Below are 12,512 nucleotides of genomic sequence, written 5' to 3'. Positions count from 1 at the left end.
CAAAAGTAAAAGTATACATCATTTCAAATTCCTTATATTAAGCAAACCAGACTGCACAAATGTCTTTATTTTATTGTATTAATTACTGATAGCCAGGGGCACACTCAGACATAATTTACAAACAAAGTATTTGTGTTTAGTGAGTCCACCAGATCAGAGGCAGTAGGGATGACCAGGGTACTTTACACCTCTGTGTATTCTATACCCATTTGAAGAGAAAAAAGATATTACTTTGTTTGATAAGATTACAGTTTTTCTCAGGGGACCCCATTTCAACTTCAAACCTACGTTTGAGAACCACTGAGTTCCATCCAACAGAAATGCCTTTGCTCTAGAATGCTTTTGGCCTGTCCAAATTATTTTCCACTTTCAAAAGACAGAAACATTTGACTAGATAATTAAATGGTGTACTTCTATATATATAAAAAAAAAAATTATGTAGTGGGTTCAACCAAAAATACTTTATTCTTAAAGTAAGGCTACATAATAGAGTTCTTAGAATTTGTATTGGAATGATCATTGTGACATTGGGATGTTTTCAAGGGGGTACACAATACAAGAAGCCTAGTTATCCCATTTACCTTTGTTGCTTACATCCCAAATTAAATAGGCACAGTAAAAATGTACAGACAATTACAAATAGACACTGGTGTTACACTTCAAAACTTCTATCATCAAGCACACGTTTAACAATCAATAATGTTTTTTACTACTGCTTAATGATGATAACGACAACAATGCTTCTGGTACTGATGATGATGATAATGATGATGACGTTAAATCTAATCACATATTTCACAGATGGCTAATGTGTCTAGTACTGATGATAATGAAAGAAGTGAAATGTCATAGAGCACTTCTACCAGAGCACATCTAATGCATGATCATTTATGACAATAACAATGTTATTTTCCTTGACCATGGGGTGATTTCATTGAACATGGTTAAAACAGGGATCACTGACAATAGAAGGTGAGCACATTCTCTTGGTTTCCCCTCACCAGTAAGACTGGTGGGCGCAGGTCACGAGACAAAGTCTCCAGCCATGCCATGTACAGAGCACTGGGACATTGCCCTCTCCTTCCCACAGGCATGGTCCTGTCAATGAGAGGACATAGATCAGTCATCACTCTCACCTTTATTAGCTTTGTCATGGGATGGGTTGAAGTCAATAAATGCAATAAAAATATCTGGTTTGCAAAAACAGAGTACGTACACAAAAATAATGGCGGCGTCCCTTGAGTAATCTTGAAGAACCTCATTCAGACGAATCTGTCGAAGGGTCTGGTGCACAAACACACATTTAAAATGTACTGTAAGCAGTCTGTCTGAGAACAGTGAAACTGTCATAACCAAATATTCCACATCTAGCTATGCTACATTTGAAAGTTTGGCAATAGAGTGGTCCTGCCTTTTTGACCAATGAAACACAGATAATGGTCACCTTGGGCTTATTTGTCTCTATCTCCTTATCAGACACCATCCAGGGACAGTCCTGATTAATCTGTTCAGCTGTTACATGGCCATCCTTCTGGGCTGTGTTAAGCCTGTAGGGCCCTATCAGTTCCTCAAACCTCCTCACACTGTCAGAGAAAAAGGCAGAGGAAAGGGTCTCAACAGAGCATTGACCTGCAGACATTGTGAATGGATGTAGATTAAATGAATCATTGTGAGTTTAATCACTGTGCAACTGAACTCTTACGTAAGAATAAGAAAGTACAATGCTGAATAGTACACAGTTATACAGTATATAGTGAGTGACAGGGAACCATACTGTTCAGGTTGTGGTCTCGCATTGATATCAGGCAGAACCTCAACGTCATGGAAACCAAGGCGAAACTTGCTGATGAGGTCCATGACTCTAAATTGGACACAAGGACATGGTCAGTTGAACTATTCAAATCAAAATCAAATCAAAGTTTATTGGTCGCGTACACAGATTTGCAGATGCTATTGCAGGTGCAGCGAAATGCTTATATTCAAAGGAGGGGAAAGGCCAAGGGGGATCCTGACAACATTATATAATGTTTCTACCACACAGTATGGCCTTAAACATACTACACTCACTCTTTTTTTTGCTCCTCCTTTCGCTGGATGTCTCCGCCCACAAAGACGCGTACCTTGCACCTTGCCCAGCGCTTCTTACGTGTGAGCAGGTAGGGAAGTAGCAAAATCAGACCTTTAAGAGCACAACAGACTTAACATTTACCTTTCACACATAACATTGACCCCTCTGCCTGATATGACCATTACATAATTATATCCTATGTTATCTTTTTGACCTGGGGTACTTGACATGTAACAACATTGTATGATTTATGACCCCACATTATCAATCTGACTATGTTATAAAACTTGAAGGCTTGTGCTGTTGAATGCAGAAAAAGCTTGATTTGTGGAAGGGCACAATCAAATCCACAACAATAAACTCGCCTCCATCATCAAACAGCCAGTACACATCAATGGTCTTTTTCCCCTGCTGGGACTGGAACACAGTACAAGGCTGAGGCTGAGGCTCAGTCACCATGGCATCAGGGTCCACTATAACCAAGACAACATCTCTTTGTCAATAGTATAGAAAAAGATGAATGTCATAGACCACAAATTATATACTCTAAATGTTATCATACATACATGAAAAATTTGCAGGGGGTGCAGGGGGGACACAGGTGTTGACACCCCTCTCTGGGCTTGCCTCAAACCCAGGGTTAACTGCATTAAAAGGAGGCAATGATATATAAAGATATATTGTAAAAGAACATGAAATCTTCATGGTTGTTGGGTTCCTCACCATGTGTTTGTGCCTGCCGAGACATGTCCAGACCCTCCCTCATTCGCAGCACACACACTCCATACTGCAGGTCAAACGCATCACTGAAACAAATGTACAAAGACATATTAAACTGCATCCTCACTCCGTCACATCCATTATGAACTCATCTTGCTGATTTGACTGAGTGATTCACTCACTGTAGAATTCCAATGTAGTTGTCAATGCAGGATGGTTTGTCCTTACGCCAGTCCCTTTTGAAGCCCGTCAAGAGGACATTCGGCCTGATCCGACCCAAACCTGCACCCTGGAGTTAGACACAGTTTAACACGTTAATTAAATCCACATAATGAAAAGGGTCCTGATAGATAAGGCATGGCAGTTGGCCCACCTGGAGCAGCATCTTAACCCCAGCGCGCAGGTCATTAGCCACCACACCGTGATAGAACGATTTGATCTGCCGTTTGTTCAGCCAGGTAATATGACTGTTGCTACTGGCAGCATCCAAGGTTGAGGGAGAAGGACTTCCCTGTTGACAGAGCAGCAGGGTGACAGAGGGAGTTAGAGGTTAATGACTTAGAATACAAAAAATAGCGAATGTACAATCAATAATTGACATTGTCTCCTGTGTGGCTCTGTTGGTAGAGCATGGTGCTTGCAATGCCAATAGTCGTGGGTTTGATTCCCGCTGCGGCCACCCATAGTTTGTATGCACACATGACTGTAAGTCACTTGGATAAAAGCGTCAGCTATATTATTAAGATTAATATATTAATGAAGGTCAAGTCAGGAGTATTTTTTGGTGGCCAGAAGATTGTGATCACTTGCCTGAAAATGTAAAGTAGCTATTTTCACCCACACACAATGGAGGAACCAGAAAGACCAGACTACTGAAATTCTTAGCATTTTGGTTTTTATCAGTAAAAAAAAAATACTTGAGTAATGGGACAACCTCAGAGCGTGACTGCTCAGCTCACTTTCCCTGGGTAATAGGGCAACCCTTAATGATCCCTGTACAATGATTCAAGATGATAACTCACAGTGACAACATTCCCACATATCATCAGGCTTAGATTCTTGGTGAAGGTTCCGACAAAGTCGACCAATGCAGGACGACAACTGGGTGCACCACTGAGGACCAGGCACTGAGGTCTGAGAAAGGAGGGAGGTAAGAATAAAGGGAATAAGAAAAGCACATACAAAGTGAGAAATTGTTATTCAGTTGGAACAGCAACAAAAGCCTGACATTGTTCTCATTAGGTCCTCAGAGAGAGTTCAGGTCTGACCTGTAATTCTTGATATGGTCATCCACCTGGTTCAGGCTCACACAGTAGGACAATGCCATGTTGTATGACCCAGCTTGTACTGATGATCCCCAGTTTACAGCTAAAAATTAACAAATAACCGATTGAGTTGCTGAATATTCAAAGGAAAACAATGCTTGCCAAAAAACTACTACAGATATTTTTTGGGGAATGAATTTAAAACTTTGTATGTGTGTGTTTTCTCACAGGGTCTCTTGTAGAGCACATATCCCAACAGGAAGATGACGATGCCAATAGCGATGAGTGCTGCCCACCAGGTGAGAAGGAACATGATGATCACAGACACCACAGCACCCAGCAGGGCCATCCACTTACTGTAGAACCTGAAGGAGGGACGCCATCCTGCAACACAGTCAATCACACACATTGAAACCGACACAAATATTATTAGGTAATATGATATTTAATTTGTTTACTTTGTATCTGGTGTTTGGTTAGAACATAAGAGCAGCATAGGACTTTTAATGGTCATGATACCATGTCCTGGTTGAGCTCCTGACCTGGGGAGTTGGTGATGGAGGCATGGAAGCAGCTGAAGTTGATGAGAGCGTAGGAGCACAGGAAGAAGTTAGAGATGATGGGAGCGATGGTGTTGAGCTCAGCTGAAGGGTGAGAAGACAGGGCAGGGCTGTGTTACTGTAAAAACATCTCCTTTTCACTCTGCATCTATCTTGACAGGTCTTTATCATACCAATGAGAACGAAGCAGACAGCGATAATGTACGCCAGGACGTAGCCTCTGATTGGTTCGTCGTTTTTTCCATTACCCTTCCCAAAGAAACCAATGACTGGATAAAGGTTGTCTTGGCAGAGACACTGTAAGTGAGAACAGAACTAGATCATGCTAATAGAATAACACACCAATGCCTCTTTATTTGTAGTAAAAGTGGTTCCCTAAGAAAACCAACCTGGAAGACTTTGGGTGCAGAGACCAGGCAGGCCAGGGCTGAGGAGAGAGTGGCCCCAAATATCCCAGCAGTGATCAGAGGGGCGAACCCTGACACCAAACTCATACTCTGACCACAGAAAGAAATGGGAGTGAAACACATACAGTGGGGAAAAAAAGTATTTAGTCAGCCACCAATTGTGCAAGTTCTCCCACTTAAAAAGATGAGAGAGGCCTGTAATTTCCATCATAGGTACACGTCAACTATGACAGACAAATTGAGAAAAAAATTCCAGAAAAGCACATTGTAGGATTTTTAATGAATTTATTTGCAAATTATGGTGGAAAATAAGTATTTGGTCACCTACAAACAAGCAAGATTTCTGGCTCTCACAGACCTGTAACTTCTTCTTTAAGAGGCTCCTCTGTCCTCCACTCGTTACCTGTATTAATGGCACCTGTTTGAACTTGTTATCAGTATAAAAGACACCTGTCCACAACCTCAAACAGTCACACTCCAAACTCCACTATGGCCAAGACCAAAGAGCTGTCAAAGGACACCAGAAACAAAATTGTAGACCTGCACCAGGCTGGGAAGACTGAATCTGCAATAGGTAAGCAGCTTGGTTTGAAGAAATCAACTGTGGGAGCAATTATTAGGAAATGGAAGACATACAAGACCACTGATAATCTCCCTCGATCTGGGGCTCCACGCAAGATCTCACCCCGTGGGGTCAAAATGATCACAAGAACGGTGAACAAAAATCCCAGAACCATACAGGGGGACCTAGTGAATGACCTGCAGAGAGCTGGGACCAAAGTAACAAAGCCTACCATCAGTAACACACTACGCCGCCAGGGACTCAAATCCTGCAGTGCCAGACGTGTCCCCCTGCTTAAGCCAGTACATGTCCAGGCCCGTCTGAAGTGCATTTGGATGATCCAGAAGAGGATTGGGAGAATGTCATATGGTCAGATGAAACCAAAATATAACTTTTTGGTAAAAACTCAACTCGTCGTGTTTGGAGGACAAAGAATGCTGAGTTGCATCCAAAGAACACCATACCTACTGTGAAGCATGGGGGTGGAAACATCATGCTTTGGGGCTGTTTTTCTGCAAAGGGACCAGGATGACTGATCCGTGTAAAGGAAAGAATGAATGGGGCCATGTATCGTGAGATTTTGAGTGAAAACCTCCTTCCATCAGCAAGGGCATTGAAGATGAATCGTGGCTGGGTCTTTCAGCATGACAATGATCCCAAACACACCGCCCGGGCAACGACGGAGTGGCTTCGTAAGAAGCATTTCAAGGTCCTGGAGTGGCCTAGCCAGTCTCCAGATCTCAACCCCATAGAAAATCTTTGGAGGGAGTTGAAAGTCTGTGTTGCCCAGCGACAGCCCCCAAAACATCACTGCTCTAGAGGAGATCTGCATGGAGGAATGGGCCAAAATGCCAGCAACAGTGTGTGAAAACCTTGTGAAGACTTACAGAAAACGTTTGACCTGTGTCATTGCCAACAAAGGGTATATAACAAAGTATTGAGAAACTTTTGTTATTGACCAAATACTTATTTTCCACCATAATTTGCAAATAAATTCATTAAAAATCCTACAATGTGATTTTCTGGAGAAAAAAAATCTCATTTTGTCTGTCATAGTTGACGTGTACCTATGATGAAAATTACAGGCCTCTCTCATCTATTTAAGTGGGAGAACTTCCATAATTGGTGGCTGACTAAATACTTTTTTCCCCCACTGTACAATACACCAAGGCCATACTTGTGCATTGAACATTGAAACATGGCAATCAATCATTTGTATTAGGTTACCTGGTACTGGTTGATGAGGCCATAAGGGCAGGTTCTGTTAGTAATACATTCAGTGAAGTTCCAGCCATTGAGACAGGCCGGACCCTGGCAGTTTAAAGTATTAGACGAGTTTAAGGTGTCATTCATAACTCCAGACGCATCTCGTACCATACAGGCTCCTAAACCAGGACAGAGAGAGGCCCATACACAGCACATATTGACAGAAGAAAGCACCAATTAAATCATGAGGAGACACTTTGTGCATGTGTGTGTACAACTCACCAATAGTTGCTGATATGATGAGATAAGATATAGTGGTCCAGAATATAGCCATCAATGTTCCTCTTGGAATAGCTACTGTAGGGTCCTATATTGTGTAGAGATAAGGGGGGGGGGGGGGATATATAATGACTAGTCAACAGTCAAACATTTGTTATAATAAGCATCTGAATTAAACATCCCATCTCCCTTTCATCCAAAGAGCCCTCCTCTCCTATAGTGAGAAGATACAGTAGACATTTCTAGAGAGATCAGAGGAAGGAACCTGCCTTTAGGTCCCCAGAGATGTTGGCTCCTGCCAGGATCCCTGTGGCTGAGGGGAAGAAGATGGAGAACATGCCAAAGAAGTTGCCTTCAGGCCCACGCCAGTTGGGTACAAAGTTTTCAGCAAATATATCCGCTGACGGGAAAGAATAGTTAGTATGCCTATTTTATTGATAGAGGAAAAACAAAAATAACTAATATGAAATATGAAATGTACAACACTCACACTCTGTCTAAATGCCATGGAGCTCTGACCTTTGTAATTGAAAAAGCCCTTGGCTTGCTTCTGAGGTGTAGCGGGAATAATGGTCCCCACTATGTAATTAGCAAAGGACACCAAGATGACAATGAAGAAGAGAACCTGGGCCTGTATAGTTGGCAAAGAACACTCATTTCAAACACAATGCACTACATGATTACATGACATCTATCCAGAGACTACATAGTTAGAGGCTTACGATAAACAATAATTCCCAAACAAATTCAATACATCTTATAGAAAAACATGAATTTTACAAATTCATAAAGAAATTGCCAGCATCAACAAACGGTATTAAGTTCTAACATCAGACCTCGTCTCTCATATGTTCTCCTATTTTTTTGTGACAAGGCATGTACTGTAGCCTCCTAGTGGCAGTTTGAACAGACCTTGGCCTCCCATTCCATCCCAGCCAATGAGATGGCCAGCAGACATGTGACAGTGATCACTCCAATGATGCGGATATCATTAATTGGGTCCACCATGCTGGCACCACTCTCCTGAGGTGGGAGGTTTGGGTGACAAATTAAAACAAGGGTACAGTTAAAAAGGGAATGCCAACTCAGAGGTTGGCTATAAGTGATGTGGGTATAGGCCTATGTGATAACACACTGACTTGCATCAATGCTTGCACAGTCTCAGCGAAGCCCACAGTGTGCATGGCAACTGCCACAGCATTTGCAAAGGCAAAGATGAGACCAATGGATCCTCCCAGCTCTGGCCCCAGGCTACGAGAGATTAGGAAGTAGGTTCCACCTGCAAGAGGGAAAAAAGAGGATCAGTGTTGTAAATATTTTAGTATAAGAACCCTGTGCAGGGCCGGTCCCAGGCATAAGCGACATTAGCGGTTTAGGAACTCAGTTTTTCTCTTGTTATGTCAGTCACTGACAGTCACTCAATTAGCCATGTCAGCTAACAATTTTTAGATTGGTAGTTAGTCTAGCCAGCTATCTAAACATGTAGTAATCATGGCCGAATACCGACTGGGCATGCAGGGCACGTGCCCAGGGGCCCTGACCTCTAGGGGGCCCCCCATTGATTTTGTTAGTCATTCTCACTCAGTTATCTTAATAACATGGCATAAGTCATGGCAATATGTGAAGAATTGTAGGAAATTAGCTTTAAACTGCAAACATTTCTCTCCACCTCATGGCAAAATCGGTAGAATTGCAGGAAACTAACTTTAAAACGTAAATGTTTCTCTCCGCCGTCAAGAGGGGGGCCACTAAAATGTTTTGCCATAAGGTGGGAGGCCCCCCCAACCAAATCGCTTAGGGCCCCCCAAAAAGGCCAGGGCCACCGGACCCTGTGTTATTATTGTATTATTTCAGGGAAGGGATAATGCACCTCCTTTGACCTTTCCGTTGGTGGCGATGGCAGAGGTGGACAGGCCAGTGATGCCAGTGATGCAGGAGGACAGCAGGATGATGACCCAGGTCAAACCTTAGGGGAGGAATGTCACACACAATCCATTAAACCATACAAATACAGTCCCACAAATACACAAACTTGACACTTTAATGAAATAAAAGTGTTGAGACCAATTGCTTGACCCACCAATTCCTGCTTGTGCAGTGATCCAGGGCAGCCGCAGGTACAGGATCACCCCCCAGATGTTGAGCATGCAGCGGATCTAGGGGGAATTCACGTCTCCTTAGCATGTTGTCACGACTACCAGTATAATGGAGTATGTATAGTGCTGTCTGGCATCTCAGTTGTTTTGTGTCTGCCATGTCTTACCATGACTCCCTTCACCCATCCAAACCTGGCGGGTTCTGACTGAGGCTCCTCAACATCATCTTCGGAGCTGTCCCCAGGTGCTCTGCATGTGTTGGTCTCCTCATACAGAGGAGGGGGAAAGGAATCCTCCTTAGGGGTGGTGGTGGGGAAATAGGGATGTAACAATAATGTATATCAGTCTGTACAATTAGCAGTATAAAAAAATAACACTATAGAGGGCCTGACATATTGCAGGTATGTTGCCTAGAGGCCAAATGTGTCGTACTTACTTCAATGTTGGAGTGAAGCTGAAAGAGGGATGGTCTTGATCGACGCACCCTGCCTAGGGCATTTGTGTTCGCATAGAAGTCATAATTTGGGCCAACATCCAGAGTGTCGTAACCTGTGAGGATCTGTGAGGAGTTCTGAGAAGCCACGCTGGTCCCATCGCCGTAGTGATATCTGCTGCCATCAAAGCCGTACTTGGGCCCTTCTTCCCCATTCACTGAGAACTGGCTTCTAAGAGCAGAGAGGCTTATCCCCTCATTTGGTGCTGCTGGTACTTCTTCCATTTGGAGTGTAAGACCAAAATGTTCATGTAATGGGAAACAAATGGTGGCATGAGGGGTTTTATATGTCTTGAAAAAGGCAGGAATTGCCGTTGGCCATGTTGAGATAAGCGAACGTTCAGTTCACTAAACCTATTTGGAACTCCATGAGAGCAATTTGTATTTATAACTAACCTCCTGAGTGCTTGTAAACCTCATTATTACATAGATTAACTTGTGATCTAAGGCAAGATAACCTTGGCAGAAAGTCACAAGGATAGAAGAGGTAAACCCTTCTCCATAAGGTATTGCTTCTGAGGAGGAACTGTTACCTTCCTCTTATTCCATATTGACATAAAGGAGCCTCCCAAGGATGGGAGAAATATAAAATATTTATATTGAAGATATGGAAAGGCAACAAGTTTGAGGGACAGCTCCATCACCTTCAAAATCCCCATTTAAACAATCCCTCACTTCTCCTTTGGCCAGCCATTCAGTATTAAATCAAATAGTAGACAAAAGGGATCCTTATCAAATAATTGAATACTTATATCTTGACAAAGGAATAACTTTCAGATGACCTTCTCATTCTCTCTATGTAAAAGCATCCCCAAAACAGTAATGCTTGGAATGTTTTGGTGTGTTTACCACTTGACTGCCTCAGTTAAAGGATGACCTTGATGTTCGTTGGTCATAATGTTGTGTAAAACACCATGGTAAATGACTGTTACACAGTCTCAGCTGAGCAACCATGCTGTGCCAGCAGCAGTATGTGTTCCCTTTCATTGAGTTTCCATTAACTCGCACAGTTGAGCATACCACAATACGGCTGACCCTGCAGACAATTCTTGGTACAGAAGCCTTACTATTCAAAACGGTTGATCCCCCTGACTGCATTTGGGCCAAAATATAACTTTATTGTTTTATTACTTACTGTATATCCTGAAAATATTACTTTTTAACAAAGCATTTCCTCCTGGAATACAAATAAAGTATACAGTTGAAGTCGGAAGTTTACATACACTTAGGTTGGAGTCATTAAAAGTCATTTTTCAACCACTCCACAAATTTCTTGATAACAAACTATAGTTTTGGCAAGTCGGTTAGGACATCTACTTTGTGCATGACACAAGTAATTTTTCAAACAATTGTTTACAGACAGAATATTTCACTTATAATTCACTGTATCACAATTCCAATGGGTCAGAAGTTTACATACACTATGTTGACTGTGTCTTTAAACAGCTTGGAAAATTCCAGAAAATGATGTCATGGCTTTAGAAGCTTCTGATAGGCTAATTGACATAATTTGAGTCAATTGGAGGTGTACATGTGGATGTATTTCAAGGCCTACCTTCAAACTTAGTGCCTCTTTGCTTGACATCATGGGAATATCAAAAGAAATCAGCCAAGATCTCAGAAAAAAAATTGTAGACCTCCACAAGTCTGGTTCATTATTGGGAGCAATTTCCAAACGCCTGAAGGTACCACGTTCATCTGTACAAACAGTAGTACGCAAGTATAAACACCATGGGACCACGAAGCCGTCATACCGCTCAGGAAGGAGGCGCGTTCTGTCTCCTAGAGATGAACGTACTTTGGTGCGAAAAGTGCAAATCAATCCCAGAACAACAGCAAAGGACCTTGTGAAGATGCTGGAGGAAACAGGTACAAAAGTATCTATACCCACAGTAAAACAAGCCCTATATCGACATAACCTGAAAGGCCGCTCAGCAAGGAAGAAGCCACTGCTCCAAAACCGCCATAAAAAAGCCAGACTACGGTTTGCAACTGCAAATGGGGACAAAGATCGTACTTTTTGGAGAAATGTCCTCTGGTCTGATGAAACAAAAATAGAACTGTTTGGCCATAATGACCATCGTTATGTTTGGAAGAAAAGGGAGTTGCTTGCAAGCTGAAGAACACCATCCCAACCGTGAAGCACGGGGGTGGCAGCATCATACTGTGGGGGTGCTTTTCTGCAGGAGGGACTGGTGCACTTCACAAAATAGATGGGGAAGGAACATTATGTGGATATATTGAAGCAACATCTCAAGACATCAGTCAGGATGTTAAAGCTTGGTCACAAATGGGTCTTCCAAATGGACAATGACCCCAAACATACTTCCAGAGTTGTGGCAAAATGGCTTAAGGACAACAAAATTAAGGTATTGGAGTGGCCATCACAAAGCCCTGACCTCAATGCTATAGAAAATTTGTGGGCAGAACTGAAAAAGCGTGTGCGAGCAAGGAGGCCTACAAACCTGACTCAGTTACACCAGCTCTGTCAGGAGGAATGGGCCAAAATTCACCCAACTAATTGTGGGAAGCTTGTGGAAGGCTACCTGACACATTTGACCCAAGTTAAACAATTTAAAGGCAATTCTACCAAATACTAATTGAGTTTGTAAACTTCTGACACACTGGGAATGTGATGAAATAAATAAAAGCTTAAATAAATAATTCTCTCTATTATTCTGACATTTCACATTCTTAAAATAAAGTGGTGATCCTAACTGACCTAACACAGGAAATATTTACTAGGATTAAATGTCAGGAATTGTGAAAAATGAGTTTAAATGTTTTTGGCTATGGTGTATGTAAACTTCCAACTTCAACTGTATATAGTGTTTGCCTCCTTGGGGCATATTTTTC

The 12,512-nt window shown here is 42.3% G+C and overlaps 1 protein-coding gene across 2 annotated transcripts; it reads right to left on the bottom strand.

Moving 5' to 3' along the window:
• Positions 1-45: 45 nt before the first annotated feature.
• slc12a3 (solute carrier family 12 member 3) lies at positions 46-9,893 on the bottom strand. 2 transcript variants are annotated; one of them, XM_041837362.2, is made up of 26 exons: positions 9,600-9,893; positions 9,331-9,459; positions 9,148-9,223; positions 8,938-9,033; positions 8,207-8,346; positions 7,980-8,090; positions 7,587-7,698; positions 7,337-7,467; positions 7,071-7,155; positions 6,810-6,967; positions 5,003-5,110; positions 4,787-4,910; positions 4,596-4,697; positions 4,282-4,437; positions 4,057-4,156; positions 3,811-3,922; positions 3,162-3,299; positions 2,971-3,077; positions 2,792-2,874; positions 2,635-2,712; positions 2,434-2,541; positions 2,068-2,179; positions 1,775-1,861; positions 1,445-1,583; positions 1,217-1,284; positions 46-1,098 (listed from the first exon to the last, which is right to left on the bottom strand). In XM_041837362.2, the coding sequence occupies exons 1-26, from the start codon at positions 9,879-9,881 to the stop codon at positions 957-959; spliced, it is 3,084 nt and encodes a 1,027-aa protein (XP_041693296.2). In that variant the 5' UTR covers positions 9,882-9,893; the 3' UTR covers positions 46-956. The 2 variants fall into 2 exon arrangements, with proteins under 2 accessions (XP_041693296.2, XP_041693297.2); XM_041837363.2 differs by lacking the exon at positions 2,635-2,712.
• Between the last annotated feature and the right edge of the window lie 2,619 nt (positions 9,894-12,512).

Source organism: Coregonus clupeaformis, chromosome 19 (genome assembly GCF_020615455.1).
Source record: "Coregonus clupeaformis isolate EN_2021a chromosome 19, ASM2061545v1, whole genome shotgun sequence".
Classification (NCBI taxonomy): Eukaryota; Metazoa; Chordata; class Actinopteri; order Salmoniformes; family Salmonidae; genus Coregonus; species Coregonus clupeaformis.
This window is presented reverse-complemented; position numbering and strand designations above follow the sequence as displayed.